This window comes from Crinia signifera, chromosome 1, assembly GCF_055691185.1.
Source record: "Crinia signifera chromosome 1, ASM5569118v1, whole genome shotgun sequence".
Lineage (NCBI taxonomy): Eukaryota > Metazoa > Chordata > Amphibia > Anura > Myobatrachidae > Crinia > Crinia signifera.
Window position 1 is genome coordinate 402,648,598 of NC_139217.1, and position 23,000 is coordinate 402,671,597.

The 23,000-nt window shown below is 42.3% G+C and overlaps 1 protein-coding gene across 2 annotated transcripts in view; it reads left to right on the forward strand.

Moving 5' to 3' along the window:
- The window catches only part of FBXL17 (F-box and leucine rich repeat protein 17), a 638,862-nt gene that overhangs the window by 7,287 nt on the left and 608,575 nt on the right, over window positions 1–23,000 (forward strand). For both annotated transcript variants that reach the window (XM_083151699.1, XM_083151698.1), the window contains exons 2-4: window positions 7,773–7,895; window positions 15,143–15,400; window positions 16,802–16,933. In XM_083151699.1, coding sequence (XP_083007825.1) covers window positions 7,773–7,895; window positions 15,143–15,400; window positions 16,802–16,933 — 513 coding nt within the window. The remainder of the gene's footprint in view (window positions 1–7,772; window positions 7,896–15,142; window positions 15,401–16,801; window positions 16,934–23,000) is intronic.

The following is a 23,000-nucleotide window of genomic DNA, read 5'->3' on the forward strand; positions in this document are numbered from 1 at the left end:
ACAATTACAGATAATGGGCATACTAGACTGCACGCGTTCTAATGGTGCCCATACATGGAGCGATGTGCTACAGCAGTGTGCATTTTGTACTAGGTACAATGCGATCTAGTACAAAAAGCCTGTGCTGCACATTTTTTGTGCTGTGCGATGTGATGTGCGCAGGAGAGCGCATCGCACGGGCAAAATGCACAGTGTATGGGCACCATAGGAACTAACTGAATGCCACACACTCTTTGCAAATAGAAACATTGCCCGAAGTTACTGCAAAACCAGGCATCCACGGTTTGATTTTTGTAATGTTTCTCATTAAACAGTTACTTTGATATAGATTTTATGGCTTGTGTATTTTTTTTATTTTGATAGCTGCTGGACATAACTCTAGAAACACTGGACTGGACTAGCTGCTGGACATAACTCTAGAAACACTGGACTGGACTAACTGTTGAGCTACTCTCAGAATGATACATTTCACATCTTCCTTTAAAAAAACATATTAAAATGTATGTTTTCTTTCCACTTATCTTGCTTAGCATGTTACTAAAAGTGACACAACACCAAATGTAAAACCAACCATTTGTATAACATCCCACTAAAGATGCTCAACTCTCTTACTTTTTAAATTCCCAAATAGATGGAATTGAGGTATGAATGGCAGCTAGTTACAGGTACATATGGGTAGTTGCACACATTTTCTCTTGCATCCAGAAAATGCAGTAGTTGTCTGTTCCATGTCTAGTCGAAGTCCGATGGAGCAACAATTGAATTGCTCCATTTTGCACGCTCTAGTGGTAGCTATGGGGAAACAATGCAATCCTCAGAGAGGGTTCAATACCTATTCAATAAGGCCGTTTTTCATCTGGCTTTTCATATCTGTCAAATCGGTATGGGGGGGGGGGGAGTAGAGATAGTCAAACAGATACATTTTTGACTATTCGACTAAAACTCGCTGATCTGTGTGTATTCCGACAATGACAATTTTTGTTGACAGTTGAAAAATTTGCATTTAATAGGTCAAATGTAAATTCAAGGGAAAGTGCAGATTTTTCCAACTGTTGGAAAAATTGTCACCGATTTGAATTCCCCCCCCCCCCCCTTCTCAAAATGATGGACTGGCCGTTAACTGTATTACAGGAAGGTGTCTACAGTTACTGTCCTCTAATTAGTTTGGGTTGGGAGATGGTAGACTCTTGGGGGGTCCCCCATAGACTAGTCAGACTTGTCTTAAAGGCAAGTTGGACACTATCTCCCTTTAAACCCTTTGCCAGCTCCCCTGGAGTGCTTCCATTCAAATTGGCACATGATTTTTCAATTTGTATGTATGCAATTTATTCCATGTTAAAGAAATCTTAAACATGGAATAAAGGGAGGAAGGGAGCTGCAATGTGCACCTGACGGCTGCACATCCGATTAATCTTCTGTGCAGCGCGTCCAACCTAATACACATGGGGCCATGCATTGATTTGGTTGTGAAACAGGCCAAATTGCACTAGTGTATCGCTTCACTTTTGGCTGGTGTCAAATGGGAGTAACCACCTCTATTCCCTTGCCAGCAGCAAAATGGTGAATAGCATTTTTTTTAAATAGATGTACCCTATAAACGTAAACGATATGTAATGATATCTATACTAGTTTCGCAGAGAAACTTAAGACTGTCACAAGCATTTTTATCTCCATCTACCTTTTTTCCCACCCATTTTAAGAACAGGTTTATTGACGCCTGAGATGCTTGCTCCATTTAACCCTGTGCAGCACTGTATCTATGTATGAGGTTTTGGACCTTTGCACTATCCTCAGAGAAGGGCCCATTACTGTCTAACCCCAGAGTGTTTTCATCCCCAAACAGGTCTATGAAGTGTATACTGCATTTACTGTATCATTGAGTTAAACAAGTGGGGTCACGTTGACCTTTAAAATGTGGCTCCCCACACAGTGGCGTAACTACCTTTTTATGCGCCCCCTGCCGCAAATCTATCGGCGCAACCCCCCCCCCCCCCCATGCCCGTGCCTGCCTGGCTGAATCTGCGGTCACGGTCCCGTCGCCGGCTCCTGCTGTTATAACGAAAACTGACTCTTAGAAAATGGCTGCCCCATACTGCAAACAGAAAACTGTCTGCAGTATGGGGGCAGCCATTTTCTAAGGGACAGTTTTCATTATAGCAGCAGGAGCTGGCCGCTTGCGCCGGGAGACGGAGAGACACTGGACCATGACGGCAGGCAAGACAGCAGCGGGTAACTATAGCCCCGCAGACCCCTGGCGCCCAAATGTTCCCTGCGCCTCCCCGCCACCGCGGGGGGCTGCGGAGCTATAGCTACGCCACTGTCCCCACATATCCCCATCTTATACATTTAAGTATTTGTACCTTTTTAAACCTTAAGTGTTTAACTTTTGCTACCAAAAGAAAGTACTATTTATCTTGAAAATAATATATAATAAATTCTGCTTTGTTAGAGCGCAAAATTGATGTTCAATGAACCCAATGCATCAGAGAGGTATATTTGGGGTTTAAAATACTTAAATCGGTACTTGTTTCCTAGCACGGCCACAACGATTTAGATCGTTGTGGTCGGAAGATAAAAAATCGGATCGATCGCATCGCATGCGATTTGGTCGCATGCGATGCGACCGATCCGACCGACCGATTTTTCACCCGATTTTTTTTTTTTTTTTTTCACCAGATTTTTTTCAATTGCCCCCCCAAATGTTACTAAGTGGGCTAGACCCCACGATAGACGTCAACCCGAAGCGTGGCGAGCGCAGCGAGCCCGCGAGGGGCGGCGGTGCGCGTCCTCCGACCTTTTCATTCCCCTACTATCCACGTCGGCGTGGAGTTGAGAATATATAGTGTGGCGAGCGCAGCGAGCCACCGAGCCCGAAGCGTGGCGAGCGGACGCGTATAACTTCACAGGTATACGCTGCGCTCGCCACGCTTCGGGCTCGGTGGCTAGCTGCGCTCGCCACACTATATATTCTCAACTCCACGCCGACGTGGATAGTAGGGGAATGAAAAGGTCGGAGGACGCGTACCGCCGCCCCTCGCGGGCTCGCTGCGCTCGCCACGCTTCGGGTTGACGTCTATCGTGGGGTCATGGCGGGCACATAAAAAATGTGAAATGGGTCATATTGGCCCATTTCACCTTTTTTATCATTTTTCCCTATGTGAGATGGACTTAATCAAGTCCATCTAATCTTGTGCCATTATAATGGCACAAGACCGACGCGATCCTCCCGATTTCAATGTTAAAAGATTTTTTAACATTGAAGTCTATGGAAAAATCGGGTGAATCGGTCGGTCGCATCGCGGCCGATTTTAATTGGTCGCGACCGACCGATTGACCCGATTTCTGTCATTCAAAGGCAAAAAATTGTAAAAAATCGGCCACATCGTGAGGATCGTGTCCCTTAATTAAGAGCCACGATCACTCACGATTGTGGCCGTTCTAGGAAACAAGTACCCTTAAATCAAGCAGAGATAGATTAGATATAGATATCTATCTCTGCATCTTCTCACTGTATATAAAAAAAAAAACAAAAAACGAGAACTTTAGTAGCAGGTTACCAGCCCGGACACCCTTGGTGCATGCTGTACGCATACTGTATCTTCTTATTTCACACAGGCCTTGTCCAGAATAATACAGTAGTTTACATTGTTTGGTTGTTCCTAACTTTTAGTATGGCAACTAAAAGAGGGAACTACTTCCAAAATAGCCTGAAAATCTATACTTTTTATAAATCAGAATCTCTTACATTTCCCACTTTTGTATTTTAGTATGGGGAAAATTTGTTTTTAATGTTTAGTATAATCCGTATACACTAGGAATCTGTATACACTACGTGACCGTCGGACAGGAGGCTTGTCTATTTACCCTAACCCCCCTAACTGTAGCCTTACCCTATCCCTTCCTGTTAGTTACTAACCCTCCCTCCTCCCAGCCTAAACCTAACCACCACCCACCTGCACTCTAATGCAAGACCTTCTGATCGGGAGGGATAACTGCTGTCCGTGTTACAGCTTAGGCATTTCCATTGATGCTGGGATTCCGGTGCCAGTGTTGTGTCCGCCAGCATCTTAAATTCATTCTGTTTACGGTGACGTGTACAAAATCACATCCTACAACATAAATGGAAATGAATTAATTTGATTTAGTATGCAAATAATTTGTAGTTTATCTTCATGCTCACCTTTTTATATATAGATTTGTCAACACACATCTAGCCTCTCTGAATGTTAAACGGCTTTTCTAGTCATGCTTTGCTGTGACTTGCTAGCACTGAGCGCCTTTTTTCTTATTAAAATGAAAATTGTATTATTTGAAAATCATTGTAAATAGGACGCACAAGCACCTTTTGCTGATTAAATTATGTGCCATGCCTTTATTCTGTGTGCAAGTGTGGCTATATCTGCATATAAAATGCTAGGTTAGTATTTTCTGAGAAAACACTTTAATGTTCATGTTCGAGTATGTGCATAGCAATGCTATTGTGACACATGAAGCTAACGGAATAGAACAGGACCTACCAGCGCATTCATGCAGGCATACCCCCATTCTTAGTGAGGTTGGATTTATGATGACACATCTGTACATTAGTGGACACTAATTCAGTATACTTTATGATGTACTTCTTATAACAGTGCCATAATAAAAATTCTCATTTTGTTTCATTTTTTGTTATTAATAAAAGTGCCCCCAAAAGGTTTTTTTTTTTTTTTTTTTTTTTTCTCCCCTTTCCTCAATAGTTTCTTCGAACTTTTAAAGCTCTGGGAGCAAAAGCAATTTAGCTTAAAAAAAAAAAAATGTCATAGACCACCCTAGTGCTTCCAATATTATTTTTGAACCCTAACCATTTACCAGTGCTGGAGGGAAGTCCAGGTTACTACATTGTGGATGGCAGTCACTGGAGAACATGGCGCAAGATCATTTGTACTGATCCCAGATTTGTGTGGGAACTGTCAGCTGTTGAGATTGCTTGGAGTTATCAGAATCCGCTTTATTGGCCAGGTATACTAGCAAGTTGTTTTTTGGTTTGCTGTGCAGCAACCAGGTGGGTAACAAGTAAACAGCATACAGTATAAACCGTAAACAATATAAACAGGTGGGGGAACATGTACAGTCATATAGAAAGTTATTCAGAGGGTACATTGTGTTAGATTATGTGCAAAGGGTTATGGCGTGACTAGACAGTGACCAGAAGTTCACGTGTCAACTGGTGAACCGCTTGAGAAAAGAAACTTTTTAGGCTTCTGGTGGGAATAGCCCTGTAGTGTCTGCCTGATGGCAGCAGGTTAAACAAGCCATGGCCAGGATGTAGTTGGTCCTTGACTATCTTTGTTGCCCGCTTTTTTTGCTCTGGACAGGTACAGGACGGTCTGTCCCGATTATCTTCTCCGCAGTTCTGACTACCTTTTGGAGTCTGCATTTGTCTCTCTCGCTGGCGGGGCCGTACCAGACCAGTATTGAGGAGCACAGTACAGACTCCACAATTGCGGATTAGAAGAGGAGCAGAAGCTTCTGTAGGATGTTGAACTTCCTCTGTTGCCTAAGGAAGAATAGCCTCTGCTGAGCTTTTCCAACAATGGTATCAGTGTTGGGCCCCTTTTTAAGGTCCTGTGAGATTGTGGTTCCTAGGAACTTGAAGGAGTCCACTAGCGACACCACACTGTCAGCAATTGTTAGCAGAAGCCTGTGCTTTTTATGTAGTGTCCTGATAGGTGATATAGTATGTGTTTATGTAGCCTTTGCCCACAGATCCATCCCTGAAGAACACAGTACACACTTTTTTTGTGAGATATTAAACATTCCTTTTTTGCCATTTGAAGCTATTGGATGTTGTCTGTATCCTGAATCTATATCCCTGAGATTTCACTTTACCATTCACTTTACCATTAAATTTGGGATTATATTGCTCAATATTTTATTGTTTTAGTGTTCACTCTTGTTCACTCTAGGATTTTGTGTGGGCAGGGGGGCGGACTGGACCAGCTGACTTCACAGTTGTGGGTGGTCCCGGGCAACTGATGTCACAAAAGGGGCGTGCCCGGGCCACCGCCGTCATTAAAGGGGGCGGGCCCGGCTGAAGTTGCTGTGGTGCCGGGGAAGCGCCGGGCTTCGCCATCTGTAGCGGCGCTGGGCTTTCCCGTGCACACCCACGGGGCAGGCACCAGGCTGTTTCAGCGGGGCGCTGCTAGAGGGGCAGGGCGCATTTTGCTCTTTAAAAATTGGGCAGGGCGCAGCGCCCTACTGAAACAGCCTAGCGGGAACATTATTGGTTAGTTAAAATTGGTATTGGAAACTACTGCAATCCACCTGCACCCAATGGATATCAGGTTTAACCTTCTAAAGAATACCAGTGGTTTTATTATCTTTGTAAATTTAGGTGTAAAATACAAAAGCTTTGTTGCCTGTATCACAAACTTACATCGGTGCAAGATGTAAGAACCACAAAGAGTTTACATAAAAGAGCATTGCTGTGAATTTAGTGGTGGTCGAGAGAGCTGTCAATATATGAGTGGCCGGTGTGTACCCCCAATATGTCTGTGAAATACGTTGAACACAGACACTTAAGGTGGTAATTAATTGTCTATCGCGCCCAATCTCCCGTCTGAAATGACTGGAGTTCGTAGGGCAATATTCAATTTATCTATTTTTTTTGTTGTTGAGCATATCATGCTCATAATGTTCAGGTTTAGCAACACATGTGCTCATTTTAGCCAATGGGTTTAGTGTGATTTCCCGACATTCAAAATACTGATGGTCAAAATCCCATGAAGAATTGGATCATGAAGTACTAACAAGTCCTTTTCAAAGAAATAATCATGAAAAAACTCATGTTGGCATTTTGACCTTGTCAGCATAACGAATGTCAGCATAACGAATGTCAGCATAACGAATGTGTCGGTATTTTAACTGTCTGCCAATGGTTGTCGGTATTTTGACTTGGTAAATAAACTGAATTCCCGACCAATAGCCTATATAACTTCAGATAATTCTGTGCATCTGGCCATGTGTACAGACAGTTCTCTGACAACATGTAAACTTTCTATGGGCAGCTGACATCACAGCTGGACAGGCAGATTGAAATACCCGCCACCTGGGTTCAGCTTCAAGAAGCTGAGAACTTATCCAGTTGTTATGGTATTTAAGCAAGAAGGCTTGCTTATACAGTTGGAGTCCCTCTCAACCTTGTTCCTTAGGTCGTGGCTCACCATGACTATCCTATTGTTCTCAGCAGCAATACAGTACATACAGATGGAGCCGGCTTCATCTGTTCCTGGCACCCGCCAGATCCCTTTCACTGGCAAGCGCCGGCGAGAGGGACTGGGACACGCATCCCAGTATCACGGCCGCTTCATGGAGACACTGCCCAGTTCGGGGGGGGGGGGGGGTCGGGCGGCGAGGGGGACTGACGGCGGGGGGGGTGGTGTCGGCGGGGGGCTGGCGGCAGTCTCCGTTGCAGGGCTCCATCTGTATACCATGGTAATTTGGTAAGTACTTATTTATTATGCTGCTCGTTCTGTACTGCTAATGATGTATGCCATATCTCCTCTTGTCCTGCACTACGGGGCATGAACTTTGTGTTTGATATTATGCTTGGTAAGTGCGCATACTGTATTTTGTAATTGGATATGCTGGCTTGTATCCTATCTATCTATCTATATCTATCCATCCTTCGTGTGTGGGTCTCATTATATACCTGCAAAACACGGCTGAAAGAGGGGATGAACTGGAAACTTGCGATATTACTGACATGTTCTGTTTTTTTTTTTTCCCAACAGATCTTTTCTCACTTAACAATGAACGAGCGCTGCCTTTCTGCATCTCTTGTCTGTAAATACTGGCATGACCTCTGCTTAGACTTTCAGTTTTGGAAACAGTTGGATCTCAGCAGCCGTGAGCAGGTACATTAATATAAGCTGGTGTACAGTTGTTCATATACACGTTTCACTGCATATAGTAAAGGAGCCCGTACACTCTCTGTTCTGGGCGTCTGTTTTGTACTTTTATAGTACACATCGCATCGCATGCCTTGTGCATGCAATGCGATACGATGTAAAGCTAGTACAAAAAGAATGTGCAGCACATACTTTTTGTACTGTACGATGAGATGCGCGGGAGCATGCATCTCAGAGTACAAAATGGACAGAGCAGAACGGAGCATGTATACGCTCCCTAAGAATGAAGCATTGTTATGTAGAGAAAGCTGCAGCAGTTTATTCTACAGTTTGGAGTAGTTGTAGTTTGCAGTGTTATTTAGGGTACACACCAGAACGATCATGATAGTGAGACGATCATACGACGGTCGCTTGATCTGTAGGAGCACACAATCTGCATACCATCTAATCACGATCTGTACCCAGTTGAAGGGATAGTTTTCAAATCCTGACTGCAGCAGGTAGAATCTGCAAAACGACCAGCGGGGACGAGCATCGGATCGGAATTGGATCTAAAACATGTTCAATTTACATACATTGTATTAAAATTGGGGGAATTGAGGCCAAATCGTTCTAGTGTGTACCCAGCGTTAGATCTAGAATCTTACTGACCACATTCTTGTCTGAAGAGCACCACTCTGCTGCACAGGGTCACCGATGAACTGGTAAATCCCATATGTGTCCACTAAAGTGTGGGTTTATTGAAGTGCAGATGCTGCCAAAGCAACCTATCACATTAAGGGGAATCTTGGATTACAACTGTGGGAACTGTCGGCCAGATCGCCTGCAACTCTACAGGCAGAATTAAATGTTCCGCCTGTCAAGTGGCGAAAAGGGGGAGTCTTGGGGGGGCGGAAACACTTCTGGAATGTCGAGAATCTCTCATGAATTCAAAAATCAACAGCCTTTTCTGACTAAACCAATCTGACTGGTTTTAAAATGTGATCTGTTTTGTCGAAATCCGCCTTCATTGCTGTTGGAAACGGCAGCATTGAATAGGCGGCAATCGCTATTTCCCCTGTTGGAAATGGTGCCCAAGATTGAATATCCCCCTATTACATCTTTCCTCTAGAACGTGCTAAATAAATAGGTGGAAATGTGATGGGTTGTTATGGGCAATGGCCCTTATTCTGGTTCATTCGCAACCCCCCCGGCAGTGCACATGGTTTTGTCCATTCGAGAAGGAACTTGCCTTTGCGAGTGAACTAGAATAAGGGCCAATATACCCTTTTATAGTCTCAAATATTGTGAGTTACTTGTGCCTTTTGAAAACAATGAATGGTTGCTTGTATTAATCATTTGGAAATAATGAAGGGCACATTTAGTTGTTCACTATATTGTCTGCTGGCTGGAATTACTCATTTGTATGGATCTCATTTCAGATACTTAGAATTCTGAGCAATTGTTTACTCTGTTCATGCAGTTAATTACCACTTGTAAACGATGATGAAGAATGACTTTGTTTATACAAGCAAGCCTTTTTTAACTGCTACAACAACCTAAACATAAATTACTCCTGTCAGATGTTCCCTTCAGTAGGGAAGGAGGAAATGTAGTGCAATCTTAACTAAATATGTTTGTTATGTTGGATGCAGTTTTAGATTTTGAGGAATATCAGAATTCCCAAAACTTAAGATAATCCAGAAAATGAATAACTATATTCTTCTTATGGGGGCGATTCTACATCCCGCAGTTGTGTAAAAATCGGTGATTTTTGCACATCGCATGCGTGACTTTTCAAACTGCAGTTGCATTGAGAATGCGACTGCAGTTTGAGTGACGACTGGGGCGGTGATGTGGCTTTGGATGGGCACAGTTCGTACAACGCAGGTGTGTCAGGATTGTTTTCCGATCGGTTTGCATCGGCTTCTTGGCGTCACGCTGCCGTTGTGAGCCAAAACATGATGGCCAAGCACCTGCCGACGTAAATAGTCTGTGCAGGCAAGGAGGCTGCCATAGCTATGAAAACACATCACGTTTCCGCCATGTGATTGATTTTATTTTGCATTCTCGTGGTGGGGAGGGACTCGGCATGCTGGACGAAAGGAGTTGCAGTTTAGCTTTTTTTTTTTGCAAAACTGCAACTCCGGCTGATTCAGGCCCTATTTCAGTTGTGTTTCGTGTACAGAATCACTCACACGCTAACCAACTTCATCATGGTGGATGTGTTATGATACAGTAGGCCACTAAGCAGTAGAAAGGTGCAATAAGATTCCATGTTTATGCAGAGTTGAACATAAGTTGGCTAAGCGTGTCTGGAACTGGGCATACACAAATCGAGAATAATATGTGTTTTGATTGCGTAGAGACTTATGACTCAATAGATTTTACTGGGAGGTAACGGGTGCTCTTGCCGAGTATGATGACTTTCTATAGACCTTAACCTACAAATGTGTATTTTGCACCCTACAGAGGGAGATACTTGTGTGCACTGTTGACAGGGGAATGGTTCATTAGATCTACATTGAAAAGTTCTACTGTCAAACTCAAATGGTCGACATGGGAAAGACCAATGTGTTGACATGGACATAGTGAACACAAAATTGATACAATTAATTTTTTCACTTAATAATAAAACCCATTTAGTGTATTCCTTCATGCAAGGTTCCTTGCTCTGCTTCCTCTGCACTCGGTAAAGGGTACTTTTCTCAGTTGGTGCCCGCCTATGTGCTCACTTTCCCACCCCGCTGTGCAACCTGCATGGTGCAGTAGTTTTAACTACTACACTGCTGATAGTGACAACCTGCTGGGTCTGACTGTGTTAGTGTAGTGTGGTGGTACACGGACTGAGAATCTGTGCTGTATATTTATATGGAACAGGGTACTACAAGTCTCCCCTCACCTGTGCAGGCCACACGTCAGTGCAAACTGCAAAACATAATTTTTATTTTATAATAAAGGGGTTAATAAATATACTGACTTATTAATAATCCTTTCAAAATTTTCTTTGTCTGCTGCTGTGTGTGTAAGCCGGGAGAGGGTACTACAAGTCTCACCTCACCTGTGCATGCCACACGTCGGTAAAAATTGCAAAATATTCTTTTTATTTTACAATAATAAAGCGGTTACTGACTTCTTAATAATCCTTAAACAAAATTCTGAGTCTGTTGCTGTTGAGAACCAGATCTTCCTCCAGTGGTATCCAACTATCCGGCATGGTATGTGACTCAATTAATATTTGGCTCCAAACCCAGTGGAAACAGCAAACACAAAGTTGCTTATAGGATTACTAATTAGCAGCAGAACTCTATCACCATCCTATTACAGGTTGAGTATCCCGTATCCAAAATGCTCGGGACCAGGAGAATTTTGGATAATAGATTATTCCGTATTTCGGAATATTTTAATATTTCAATTATGTATTTTGAAGTATCTTGCATGTATGCTGTATAAACACAATAAATACACACAAATATATTTTATTACCACATAAAATACACAAATATATTTTATTTGTTCAAAAAACAAGGTTTCAAAACATGAAACAAAATTTGTGTACTATCTCAGATATTGAATTTGAATGCCAAGCAATCATTGTCTTGCACATATATAGTGCCAGTTACATATCATGTCCTCAGTAGTGCTGTTACAAATGTCCCCAGTGAGTTTTTAGCAAAAAAAATATTTTTTTTTCACTTTCTGGAATGTGTGGTTTTCAGGATAACGGATACTCTGATACGGGATACTCAACCTGTAATACCTCCTGTGTCTTCATTCATTAATAATACACATGTATTGATTTTAATATTTTACATTGATATTGTTTATGTATATTTAAATTTTAATAAATTGTTATATTGTACTGTCCAATTGATCTACCTTAGCGCTCCACATTACTTCCTTTTATTCCATTCATTGGCTTCTCTTTTCGACCTGTGTAAGAAACCCTTGGCCATTGACAATGTATTTGTGTATTGCTTCTGCTTACCTAACTTGCTGGAAAATAATTTATTTTGGAAGCTCCGAGCAGATCCCAGTGCGGCCCAAATCATCCGCTGTTCCTTGGCTATATGTATTTAAAGGTACTTGTGGAGTATCACGGCTCCCACGATGGCCATCGCACATGAAAAAAATCGCATCGCATGCGATTTTTAACAGAAAAGCATCCAAATGCATTGAAATTAGTATGAAACATGTTCAATGGCCCCCAATGTCATTCTTGAGGCTGTACCACCCCCACTATCAACGCGAACCCGAAGCGGGCTCACAGGTATCCGCGTCCCCTCGCGGGCTTCACAGGTGTCCGCGTCCCCTCGCCACGCTTCGGGCTCGGTGGCTCGCTACGCTCACCACACTTTCTATTCTCAACTCCACGCCGACGTGGATAGTGGGGGTATGAAAAGGTCGTAGGACGCGTACTGCCGCCCCTCGCAGGCTCGCCACGCTTCGGGTTTGCGTTGCTAGTGGGGGTGGTACAGCCTCAAAAATGCCATTTGGGGGCCATTGAACATGTTTCATACTAATTTCAATGCATTTGGATGCTTTTCTGTTAAAAATCGCATGCGATTGCATGCGATCAAACGCATGCGATGCGATCGCATGCAATTTTTTAAAAAACTGCAAAAATCGCATCCCATCGCATGCCACTATATATGGCATGCGATGGGAGCCGTGAAAATCCACAAGTACCTATTTAAATACCCATCAAATAATGATGTAAAATCAGCTAACATGGCATCCAACATTGCTAGGCGCAGAGCCAAGTGGTGTAAGACTTCCAGAGCGAATTGGACGGTCAACATATATAGTGTGGTTATCGTTTATTAAACTGCTTGCTTGTAAGTCTCACCTAACTTGATGGAAAACCCAAAGTTGCTGAATTTCTTTTGAAAGCTCTGAGCAGATCTCAGTGCTGCCCAAATCATCCGCTGCTCCTTGGCTATACGTATTTAAATACCCATAACCCAATGATGTAAAATCAGCTAACATGTGCATGTCCTATTTCTGCAACAGAAGGGTGGGTGGGCCCAAGGACAATTCCATCTTGCATCACCATTCATTAATCCCACTGCTGAGAGTCAATAATATGTAAGATAAGTGGACTCGTCTTGAATTGCATACAACTGTTTGCACTCATCTTCTTGCTTCGGAAATGTATTGTAAGACGGTTGGTAATAATCCCACTTCTGAGACTCAAATCCAGCTTCCTCGGTGCATTCATTGGCTTGACTTTTCCACCCGGGTAAGAAAGCCTTAGCCTTTGACAATGTATTCGTGTATTGCTTCCTCTCGACTAACTTGCTAGAAAACAGAATGTTGCTAATGTGTAGACATTGGACGATCAAGCCATATAGTGGGGTTTTCGTTTAATAAACTTTGCTTGTAAGTCTCGCCTAACTTGCTGTAAGTTGCTGAATTTCTTTTGGAAGCTTGGTGCAGATCTCAATGCTGCCCAAATCATCTGCTGCTCCTTGGCTATACGTATTTAAATGTAAAATCCGCTATCATGGCATCCAACATTGCTAGGCGCAGAGCCAAGTGGTGTAAGACTTCCAGAGCCAATTCTTTCAGCAAATGTGTAGACGTTGGACGATCAAGCCACATATTGGGGTTATCCTTTATTAAAGTTTGCTTGTAAGTCAGGAATGAAACTTGTGAAGAGGGCATGTTGCCCTGTTGAGTCAAACATTCCTTAAGTGAACATATATGATTAGGAAGGAAGTCCCCGGTTTCCATGAAGAACAGGTATACTCCTACCTGTTTATCAAAGACATTGCAGAACCACCCCATATTGGTGGACGAGACATCCCCCAGCCAGTGACAGTCATGGACCACATTTAGAATGCTTTTGTCTTCAAGCACCATTTGTAGCCCATTTCTGAAAATTCCAGGCCCCAAGAGAAGGACATCAAAAAGATAAACGCATCTTTTCATAGCCACCTGCAGCCAGCACAACTTTCCATGGTGACACAAGTTCAGTCCCACTGCACCTAAGCTCAGGACTTTCTGGCTCTGTAGATGTCGAATTGCAGGACCAAGCCTAGGCTGTAACTGGTCAATCACAACATAGTCTGCACCTTTATCTTCAACTGCCCGTTTAATGGCCTGTTGGACGAAACATGTTGGGATACTTCTGACTCCTGCTCCTCACTACTCTGCCAATAAGATAAGCTAACCTATCTTTAACTACAACTATTTGTTGATAGCAGCCTGAAACGGCAGTTCACTATATTTATATAATTTATTTATGTATTTCTTTGTTCTATATTTCATTTCTTAAATTTTCTTTTATATATCTTGGTCTATTCGGATGTGCGTATATACCAGTTGGCACATTGACACTTTTTTTGAATACAGTTCTTTCAACACACTTGCTGTGTTCCACTAGTCCAATCATCATACTATATAATTGCCATCCCAGACTGGTATTATTTATTGTCATTTTTTAGTATCCATTTCATCCCCTCCCTTGTGGTATATATCTGATACATTTTATATTGTGGTTTTATAATATTGTGTGAATATCCATATGTATTTTTAAACTTTTTTCTTCTGTGTTTAAATAAATCATCTATTTTTTATACATTGTCCCATGTGAAATACGTGCACAGTAGTCGCTATCCAAAGTGCAATATATGGGATCACGCTCCTGGACATTTACCTGTTTACATCCTCCTGGCGCACACCTTACCAAATTCTAAACATATATATATATATATATATATATATATATATATATATATATATATATATATATATATATATATATATATATATATATATATATATATATATCTCCAGGAAACACAAAGATCTCTTGCCCACCACTCCTTACCTACTTGTCGTTTTTCAGTACTACAAGTTTTACCATATTTCATGCTTGCAAACGGCACTTTTGAAAAGCATACTAACGCATGACCCTCCATATCCCACTATCCACAGTGCATACATCTATGTAATATACATGTCAGAAGTATGTTAGTGTGTTATAATTTAACTGAATAATGTCCAGTTTTGCATATTCTCTCTGGATACTGACTTCCCGGTTCAGGACCTCATCCCAATTAATGTTGGGGAACATTGTCCTAGAACTGATGATTTTCTGCAAGCAGTGTGCTAGATGAAAGGTTTTGTGGGTAATGTTTGAGTGTACATGGCGATACTATAGTTATTTTGTGTTGTACGTATGTTTTATATGGGCATAAGCATCAGGGCAGCTAGTTTCTTTTTCTTCCTTCTTTGTGGCTTTTCTTACATAATACATTTCTTTACAGGTGAAAGATGGCTTACTAGAAAGAATTGCTACCAGGTGTAGTAGGATTTCAGAATTGAACATTTCGGACTGTCTCAATGTGACCGATGTCGGGATCTGCATCTTCGCCCTCAAGTGTTCAGGACTGGTGAAATATACTGCCTACCGTTGTAAGCAGCTGTCTGACTTGTCGCTCATCTCCCTGGCCACACATTGCCCCTCTTTGCAAAAAGTTCATGTTGGGAATCAGGACCGGCTCACAGATGAGGCACTTGCACAGGTGCGGTCACGTTATACTCTTTGTAGATACCATGTTTAACTTTATAACCACCTTCTGATCAAAATTGAAGATCTAGTTGTACTTCCAAAATTTTGCATGTGATTTTATCCCAGACCCTGATGCAAGATGAGATTATGGGGGTTATTCAATCACCGGCAAGCATCTCCCGTCGGGGAGATGCCCGCCAGGCCATATTCAATGCTGTCTTCCCCGACAGCATTGAGCAGGGTATCTCGGCAGAACGAGCCCGACATCACAAGCTGTCGGGCTCGTTCTGCCGAGAACGGCAGGGAAGTGATGAGCTGCCGGCTGCAGCTCGCCTCTTCCCGGCAGCAACTCGCGGCCACGCCCCCTTCTCGCTCCCCGGCAGGCGGTACATTGAATCGAGCTGACCTAGAACGGGACTGACTCATGGCGGTCGAGCAAGCTCCACTGCCGTGACCCTCACATTGAATACCCCCCTATACTTGTTTGTGCGGTAGGCATGGTGTTTCCAAAACAACTTCATAGCGCCAGTGTTTAGTCAATTGTGTGTGTTATGCTCTACTTGCATTGTCTGTCCTCCTGTTTGGACATGTGCTTGGTGTATTTCGGGGGGATTTAATGTAAAGTATGTTCAGATTCAAAATAGATTTCACTTTGAAGTAAAACCCCACCCAAATTAACTCTCTCTGCACAAGTATCACCTGCAGTGCACATGGTTTTGTCCATCTAAGAAGGAATTTGCCAGAAGGAGTGAACAGAATAAACCCCAATGTCTTTAATACTGTAGTTAATACTATCCTTAAGTTTTAAGTGCAAAAATAGATGAACTGCATGTCCAAATTCCACTGATTCAGATTTGTGAGATACAACAGCAGTGTCACCAAATGTAAGTTGGCAATTACATAACATTAGAGGGCTTCTGTAAACACACACACACGCACAGTGTGTGTGTTTATGGCGCTTCAGATAACAAAACCTATGCTATATTTCATATACATGTTACAGTAAGTAAGGTTTATCTCCTATGTCTCTGTATAGCAGGTAAGATCATGGCAAGACTATTTTTGTTGCTGAAAAGCACAGAAGCTAGATGGAAAGATACAGCATTGTGCGTAGTAATAATTGTAGCACTGCATGTAGACTTTTTAGAAGTCCAAAAGCAGACAATTTAACATTGTGTAAGCATCCTCTAGACCTGCCGTAACTTTCATTACAATGATACTGTTCCTTCTGTGTCTGTCTTTTATATTATAAAAGTAAGGCTCTTATGGGAAGTGCGTAGTGTCTACAATGTACACACAGATGTTTCTCTGCAATGTGAAGAGTGTTTAAGTGTGTGAAGTATAAATATGATTTCCCCATAATTGGTCCTTGTACATCAATGAATTTCTCGGTTCTGATGACACTTGTTTACAGTTGGGTTCCAGGTGCAGAGATTTGAGAGATATACATTTTGGACAGTGCTACAAGATCTCTGATGAGGGGATGATCGTTATAGCCAAAGGATGTCCAAAGTTGCGGAAAATTTACATGCAAGAAAACAAATTAGTAAGTGCCCCCGAGATGGCAAACCTCATGTTATTGAAATGTAAATGTTGCCTTGTAAAAGTTCACTGCCTTTTATAGATGCCACTTAATTTTTATTATTATTATTATTATTTATTACCAGTTATTTATATAGCACACACCTTCCGCAGAGCTTAATAGTGGGTCCATTTTGCTTGCGATTCGATCCTGATTCGATTGGGATCAAAGCTGGATTGAATCCAACCGCAAGCAAGACGCATTTGATTAGGACGATATAGTTTTGCCAGCCATCTGTGGGATTGTGGGAGGAAACCAGAGTACCCAGAGGAAACCCACACAAGTGCGGGGAGAATATACAAACTCTGCACAGCTAGGGCAGAGGAATTGATCCCATGACCTCAGTGCTGTGAGGCAGTAATGCTAACCATTACACCGTCCGTGCTGCCCATATTGATAATGTTCTGTTTTTTTTCTTTTACATATTTTTATTGAAGCATTAGCATCATTACATTGTTGACATTTAGTCAGTACTTATTGAAAAGAACTTTGACATGAAATATGTTAACATGTATACAACCGAGTATTTATACATACATTCATATTATAACTTAGTGAATTGTGATGCAGGTATTTACCGAATACCGTGCTATGTTTATAATATCTTATTATAAGACACATTTTATTGTGTAAATAAGAAAAAGAGAAAAAAGCAGTAAAATACTTGTGCATTGGTTTAAAATGTATCCTTGTGCGGTAACCGATAGGTAGTCTGAATAACAAAAGACATGGTCAGATAGGCAAAGCAAAGTGGTCAATAGGAGAAAAACTAAGTCGTCAAAATGAAAGAATCTGTTTCTTTATGTCACCGCACCAAAAAGATGAAGCCACAGCAATGAAATAAACGTTGAGGGGGTGGGATAAACCACCACAGGGTGGGTGAGATAAGACACCACCGTGGCAAAATCAACAATCCTAAAAAATAAGCAGAGCCAATAGAGAACCATAAGGGACCAAGTAAAGTGAATGCTTATTTATCAATGGCCTTCGATGTGACCCACTTAGAGCTTGCACCCATGTTTCCTCCATGTTGCGCTCCGTAGTCTGTACCATGGGTAAAACTGATGCCATGGTCTGCAAGGGTGAACTGGAAGAGTTAATTCTGTGAACTCTGAATTGAGCTCCCCAGCAATGGGTGTGATGTTAGAAGAAACAAAGACTACACTATGGTTTGTGTCAGTAGAATCAGCAACCTCAATGTTTTTCTGTGATAGAGGAAAGGGGGGGGGGGGGGGGGGGGTGTCCATACTAAAAGAATGTATTTCTAGGGACACCTGTGTATGATCAAAAAAATACATTATGCGGTTACACCTGATATCCAGGTGTGATATAAGCAGCCATGAAAGCTCTGTAGCCATGAAGGTAATAGTGGCATCAGTGACAGACATTGTGGAAACAAAACAATTATTGATATGTTCTATCCAGGGGTAGCCAACTCCAGTCCTCGAGAGCTACCAACAGTTAACGTTTTCCATGTCTCCTCGCTGAATCACAAGTGAAGTATTTAGCTCCACCTGTTGATCTTTTAAAATGTGTTAGTCAGTAATGAGTGCACCTGTGTATCTGTGAGGTAAGCTGGAAAATGTGAACTGTTGGTAGCTCTCGAGGACTGGAGTTGGCTACCCCTATTCTAGTCAATAACGTGAATGGAAGATTGAGTTATGTCGTTGTTAATTATACTATAATCGCTGAATATGCATTTAAATCTCTATAATAAAAACAGGTGAATTTTCTTAATTTGCCCTGAAGGCAAAAGTATGGATAGGTAGTTGGTAGAAATTAGCTGAAGGGTGGAAAAGTATGTCAGAATTCTTTCCCTTAACTACCTCAGAAGTGATTGCAATTGTACCAATTGCCACTAGGTGGCAGCGTTATATGATATATTTTTTCTTGTGTGGCTTATGGGTGTATTACTAAATACAAATTCAAGTAGTACATAAAAAAACACCACTTTAACACAATATTCCAACAGATAACTAACAATTATGAATGTGGTAGAGCGAACGTTCAGCAATGTAAACTGAATTTGCACTGAGCAAGAGAGCTCTCAATTCTTCCTATAGTATAAGTCCCCGAAAATGTTAATGGGTAGGGAGTTTCACAGGCTATTGCAGGATGCTGGTAGTGTCCCCCCTACCTGTTACTTAAATCATGAGCTGGGGAGTGCAAGATGGAGCAATACAGATCAAACAGATATTTTGGAACATCAATTGTTAGTGAGGACGGGCCAGCAGCAGTGCTCTCCTCCTCTACCACCCTTTACCTGCCCCAAAATAGTGTTGGATAGTCCCCTGAGGTTGCAGGGTGCTGTGCATGACAGTAACTCAATAATTACGAATGCAATCTGTCATACTCGTTGACTCAAAAGGGCAGTACATAGCAGGGGTGCAGCAGGACACAACAAGTCTCCTTCACAGCCATCCCAGCACTCTGTAGCCACTTCTTAAGGAGCACCGTCGCTTTTCCTTCTAGCACCTGGCAAACAGTGTGTCAGGGGAACGCCTCCTCTCTGTGTCAACCTCCCGTAGGAATCTGCCACTGGCCTTCAGGAACCCATCCGCACAAGGGAAACCGCTCCTCAGCACTGCGTTGGCTGCCCGTGGTCATGGAGCAGCCCCTGTTCTCTTGGTGTGGTGCCTCGGTCTGGTGTTCAGTCACCCAGGTTGTGACTCTCCAGGCCACTCCCGCAGGTCTTCCGAGATACAATGTCAGGGGGGATATATAGCAGGGTATAGGCGAAGGCAGATTGCTGGCTATTTCTATACACCTAAGGACTAGGTCCATGTCAGCAGCGCAGTGCCCTCACCATTTTTTTGCACCAGATCCATGGCGGTCATCCCTTTCTATGTGGTCGGACTGCGGCAGAATAACCAGCTCCCGGGGAGATAAGTACATCATCTGGTTCCTTGTAACCTCAGCTTTCCTCCAGGTATACAGTATTTTAAAGCCCAAAAGTGTACACAAAAGGGTAAATGGTTGCAGATTTCAGTGATCTCCCATGGGAGCTTTAATAAAAAGCGGCGATACTTGATGCCCCGCCTACCGGAAGTCTAATGCATACTGTATTTCTTATACGGGCAGCAGCTGATCTTCAGAGTGTGATTTGCATGTGCTCATTTTACTTCTGTATTGCTGAAATTGTAGTGCCATTAAAGCAAAGCACAGGCATAATTGCAGTTGTCACACAGATGCTTATAATGGAAAACAAATATATTTTTTGAGCTGCATGAGACAATGAATGTCCATAGACAAGCAGTGTAAGCATGCGGAAGTATGGTGCTGTCCTCTATTAATGTGAATGTGATTATTGCACAGAAAGCAAAGTGGCACTCTATAGCAATATAATGGCCTTAACACAGTGTGGTGTAATGACCTTTTTCTAGTAAACGGCACAGGTGACTGCATGACTTAATTACCTCTGTCCTTCATTCCAGCATAACTGTAGTAACTTTTCAGATGATTAACCCTAACGGATAGACTACTTGCCTCTACTTCTTGTGCAAAGATAAAATGTAAATGGCTCTGCGCAGGGCGTACTGGAGTTATGACTGTATAAGCATACATTCGCACAGCAACTGCGTCCGTCACTGAATTAGGCTCACAGACCCATTTATGTCCTCCAAACACATTTCCTTCCTTTTCTGATAAACAATCGATCAGCTGTTGGACAGACCTGATGCTTTCAGTACATAGATGCATTTTAGATTTTATTCCATGTAATTCAGATTGCACAGGGGATGAATTTATTATTTTCTAAAGAAAATATACAGTCTGCTTTCATTGAAAGATACAGCCATATATTTTGTTTTATTTTTATGTGGCATATGCTTCAATCAAATGCATGTACCTGACGCACTATAATGTGTGTGTCTAGCTTAAGATCACTCATTCAGGAAATGTAAGCTAGTTGCTAGTGATGCTTTCTAATAAGTGTTATTGTGCCATAGCTTGTGTTTAGAATTGATACTGTATATATGATAATGAATTCTTAACTAATGATTATCAGAGGGATTTCAACAAAAGCCTATGAAGACGTTCCTGATGTTCCGTGAATTTATATTTAAGTAGACACGTAGGGAGAATGATGGGAGTTCTATTTCACATAAGTTGTTGCTATGGGCAACCAAATCAGATACTATCTATTATCTTCTAGAACAGGCATTCCCAACCACAGTCCTCAAGGCACACCAACAGTGCAGGTTTTAGTGATATCCAGGCTTCAGCAAAGATGGGTTAATCAGAATCACTGAGGTACTAATTAAGTCACCTGTGCTCAATTCTGGATATCACTAAAACCTGCACTGTTGGTGTGCCTTGAGGACCGTGGTTGGGAATGCCTGTTCTAGAAGGTGCTAAAAAAATTCAAATCAGATTGATTGGTTGCCCATAGCAACATCCCATGTGAAACAGATCTCCCATCTTAAGGCCCCCCATATACTAAGCCGATTTGGTCCGATTTCGGCCGATTGTGACCAATCGGCCTGTTAAATTGGACCAAATCGGCTGTCCCTAAAATGCTGTCGGGTCCGACCACCCGACCTTGGACCTCCCTCCTGGTGGCGAGACAGGCAGGAAGCAGGGACGAATGCGATCCATCACAACAAATTGTGGGCGACTCGCAGGGTATCGGGTGTCCGTACACTGCTGCAAGACATCGCAGCAGTGTACTGTATGGGTACCTTTTAGTAAATTTCTGACATAAGATGTTTCTTATAGAAATATTATATTTATGATAAAGTAGGGGGAGAGAAAATATTCTTGTTATTTGGGGGGCAACCTTTATATAAAATGTAACTGTTAATTATCACTTAAAAGATTGGTATCAAAATTCCTCAACACATATAATCTGTATACAAACACCTGTGATTAATAGTATACAAATGATAAAACCACAAACCTAAATATATAGGTATGCAATACAAAATTTCAGTTTGAATGTACAGACATTCCTCACTTAATGACCAAGTTCCGTTTCTACAACCCGGTCGTTAAGCGACTTGGTTGTTAAACGAACCTATATAAAACCCATTAATACTTCTGTGACGCAGCGCTAAAAAGGCAGGGCAGGTCATAACTGCAAGAGGGTAGGCGGGCAGGTCGTAAAGCAGAGCAGGCGGGGTCGTAAGTCCGAGGAGTCATAGCATGGACGCGAAACGAAGGCCCGGGACGTAAGTCCGGCTGGTCGATAAACAGGTGGCTCGTTAAGTAAGGAGGGGTAGGTTTCCTTTTGTTTCCAATTTTCAGAAATAACGTGATTGGAGTATTCAATTCTGGACATTTTTCACCATGGAAAAAGCCAGGATTCACTTCTGCATAAACGGCCGTTATCGGCAGAACGGGCCCGACAGCTTCTAAAGTCGGGCTCGTTCTACTGTGATCCCTCTTCAGTGCTGTTGGTAAAGACAGCATTAAATAGGGCCCGCTGCTATTTCCCCCGTCGGGAATAGTGTCGGAGGATTGCATACCCCCCATAGTAAAAGAGGGAAGAGAAAGATCAGGGAGTAGTGTGATCAGCACCTGCAATTAGTGCAGCTGCTGCTTCTTGTCTAATCAGAATGCCGATTTGATTATCTTGTGGTATCCCGTAGCATCTCGTGTTACTTGGATGACAAGTGAGCGAGTCTGCATGTACCAGTTGCAGTCGGTGTGTATCTTTAAACCAGTATCTGCTGTCCTTATATTTAGTCATCTATACCATTATGCACACTGTGTAGTGTAAGGATGAGTGTACCTCGAGGGGTGTTTGATAGGAAAGGTAGATGGTGTCCCTTGCATTCTATAAGACAAATACAGGGATACTGTAGGATTGAGCTTGTTCTCAAGTACCAGTCCGACAGTCGTGACCCAGGATTGAATATACCCCGTAATCTTTAGGCAATGTGGAACCTCTTCTTGACTCCTGGGTCCACTAGTACAATGTCTTTTCTTATACGCTGCAGAGGAGTCGGGTCTAAATATCCTCTCTCATTAAGATACATTTTTTTTATTTTTCTAATGAAACATCATTCTTAAAGTATTAGTCTTAAATTAA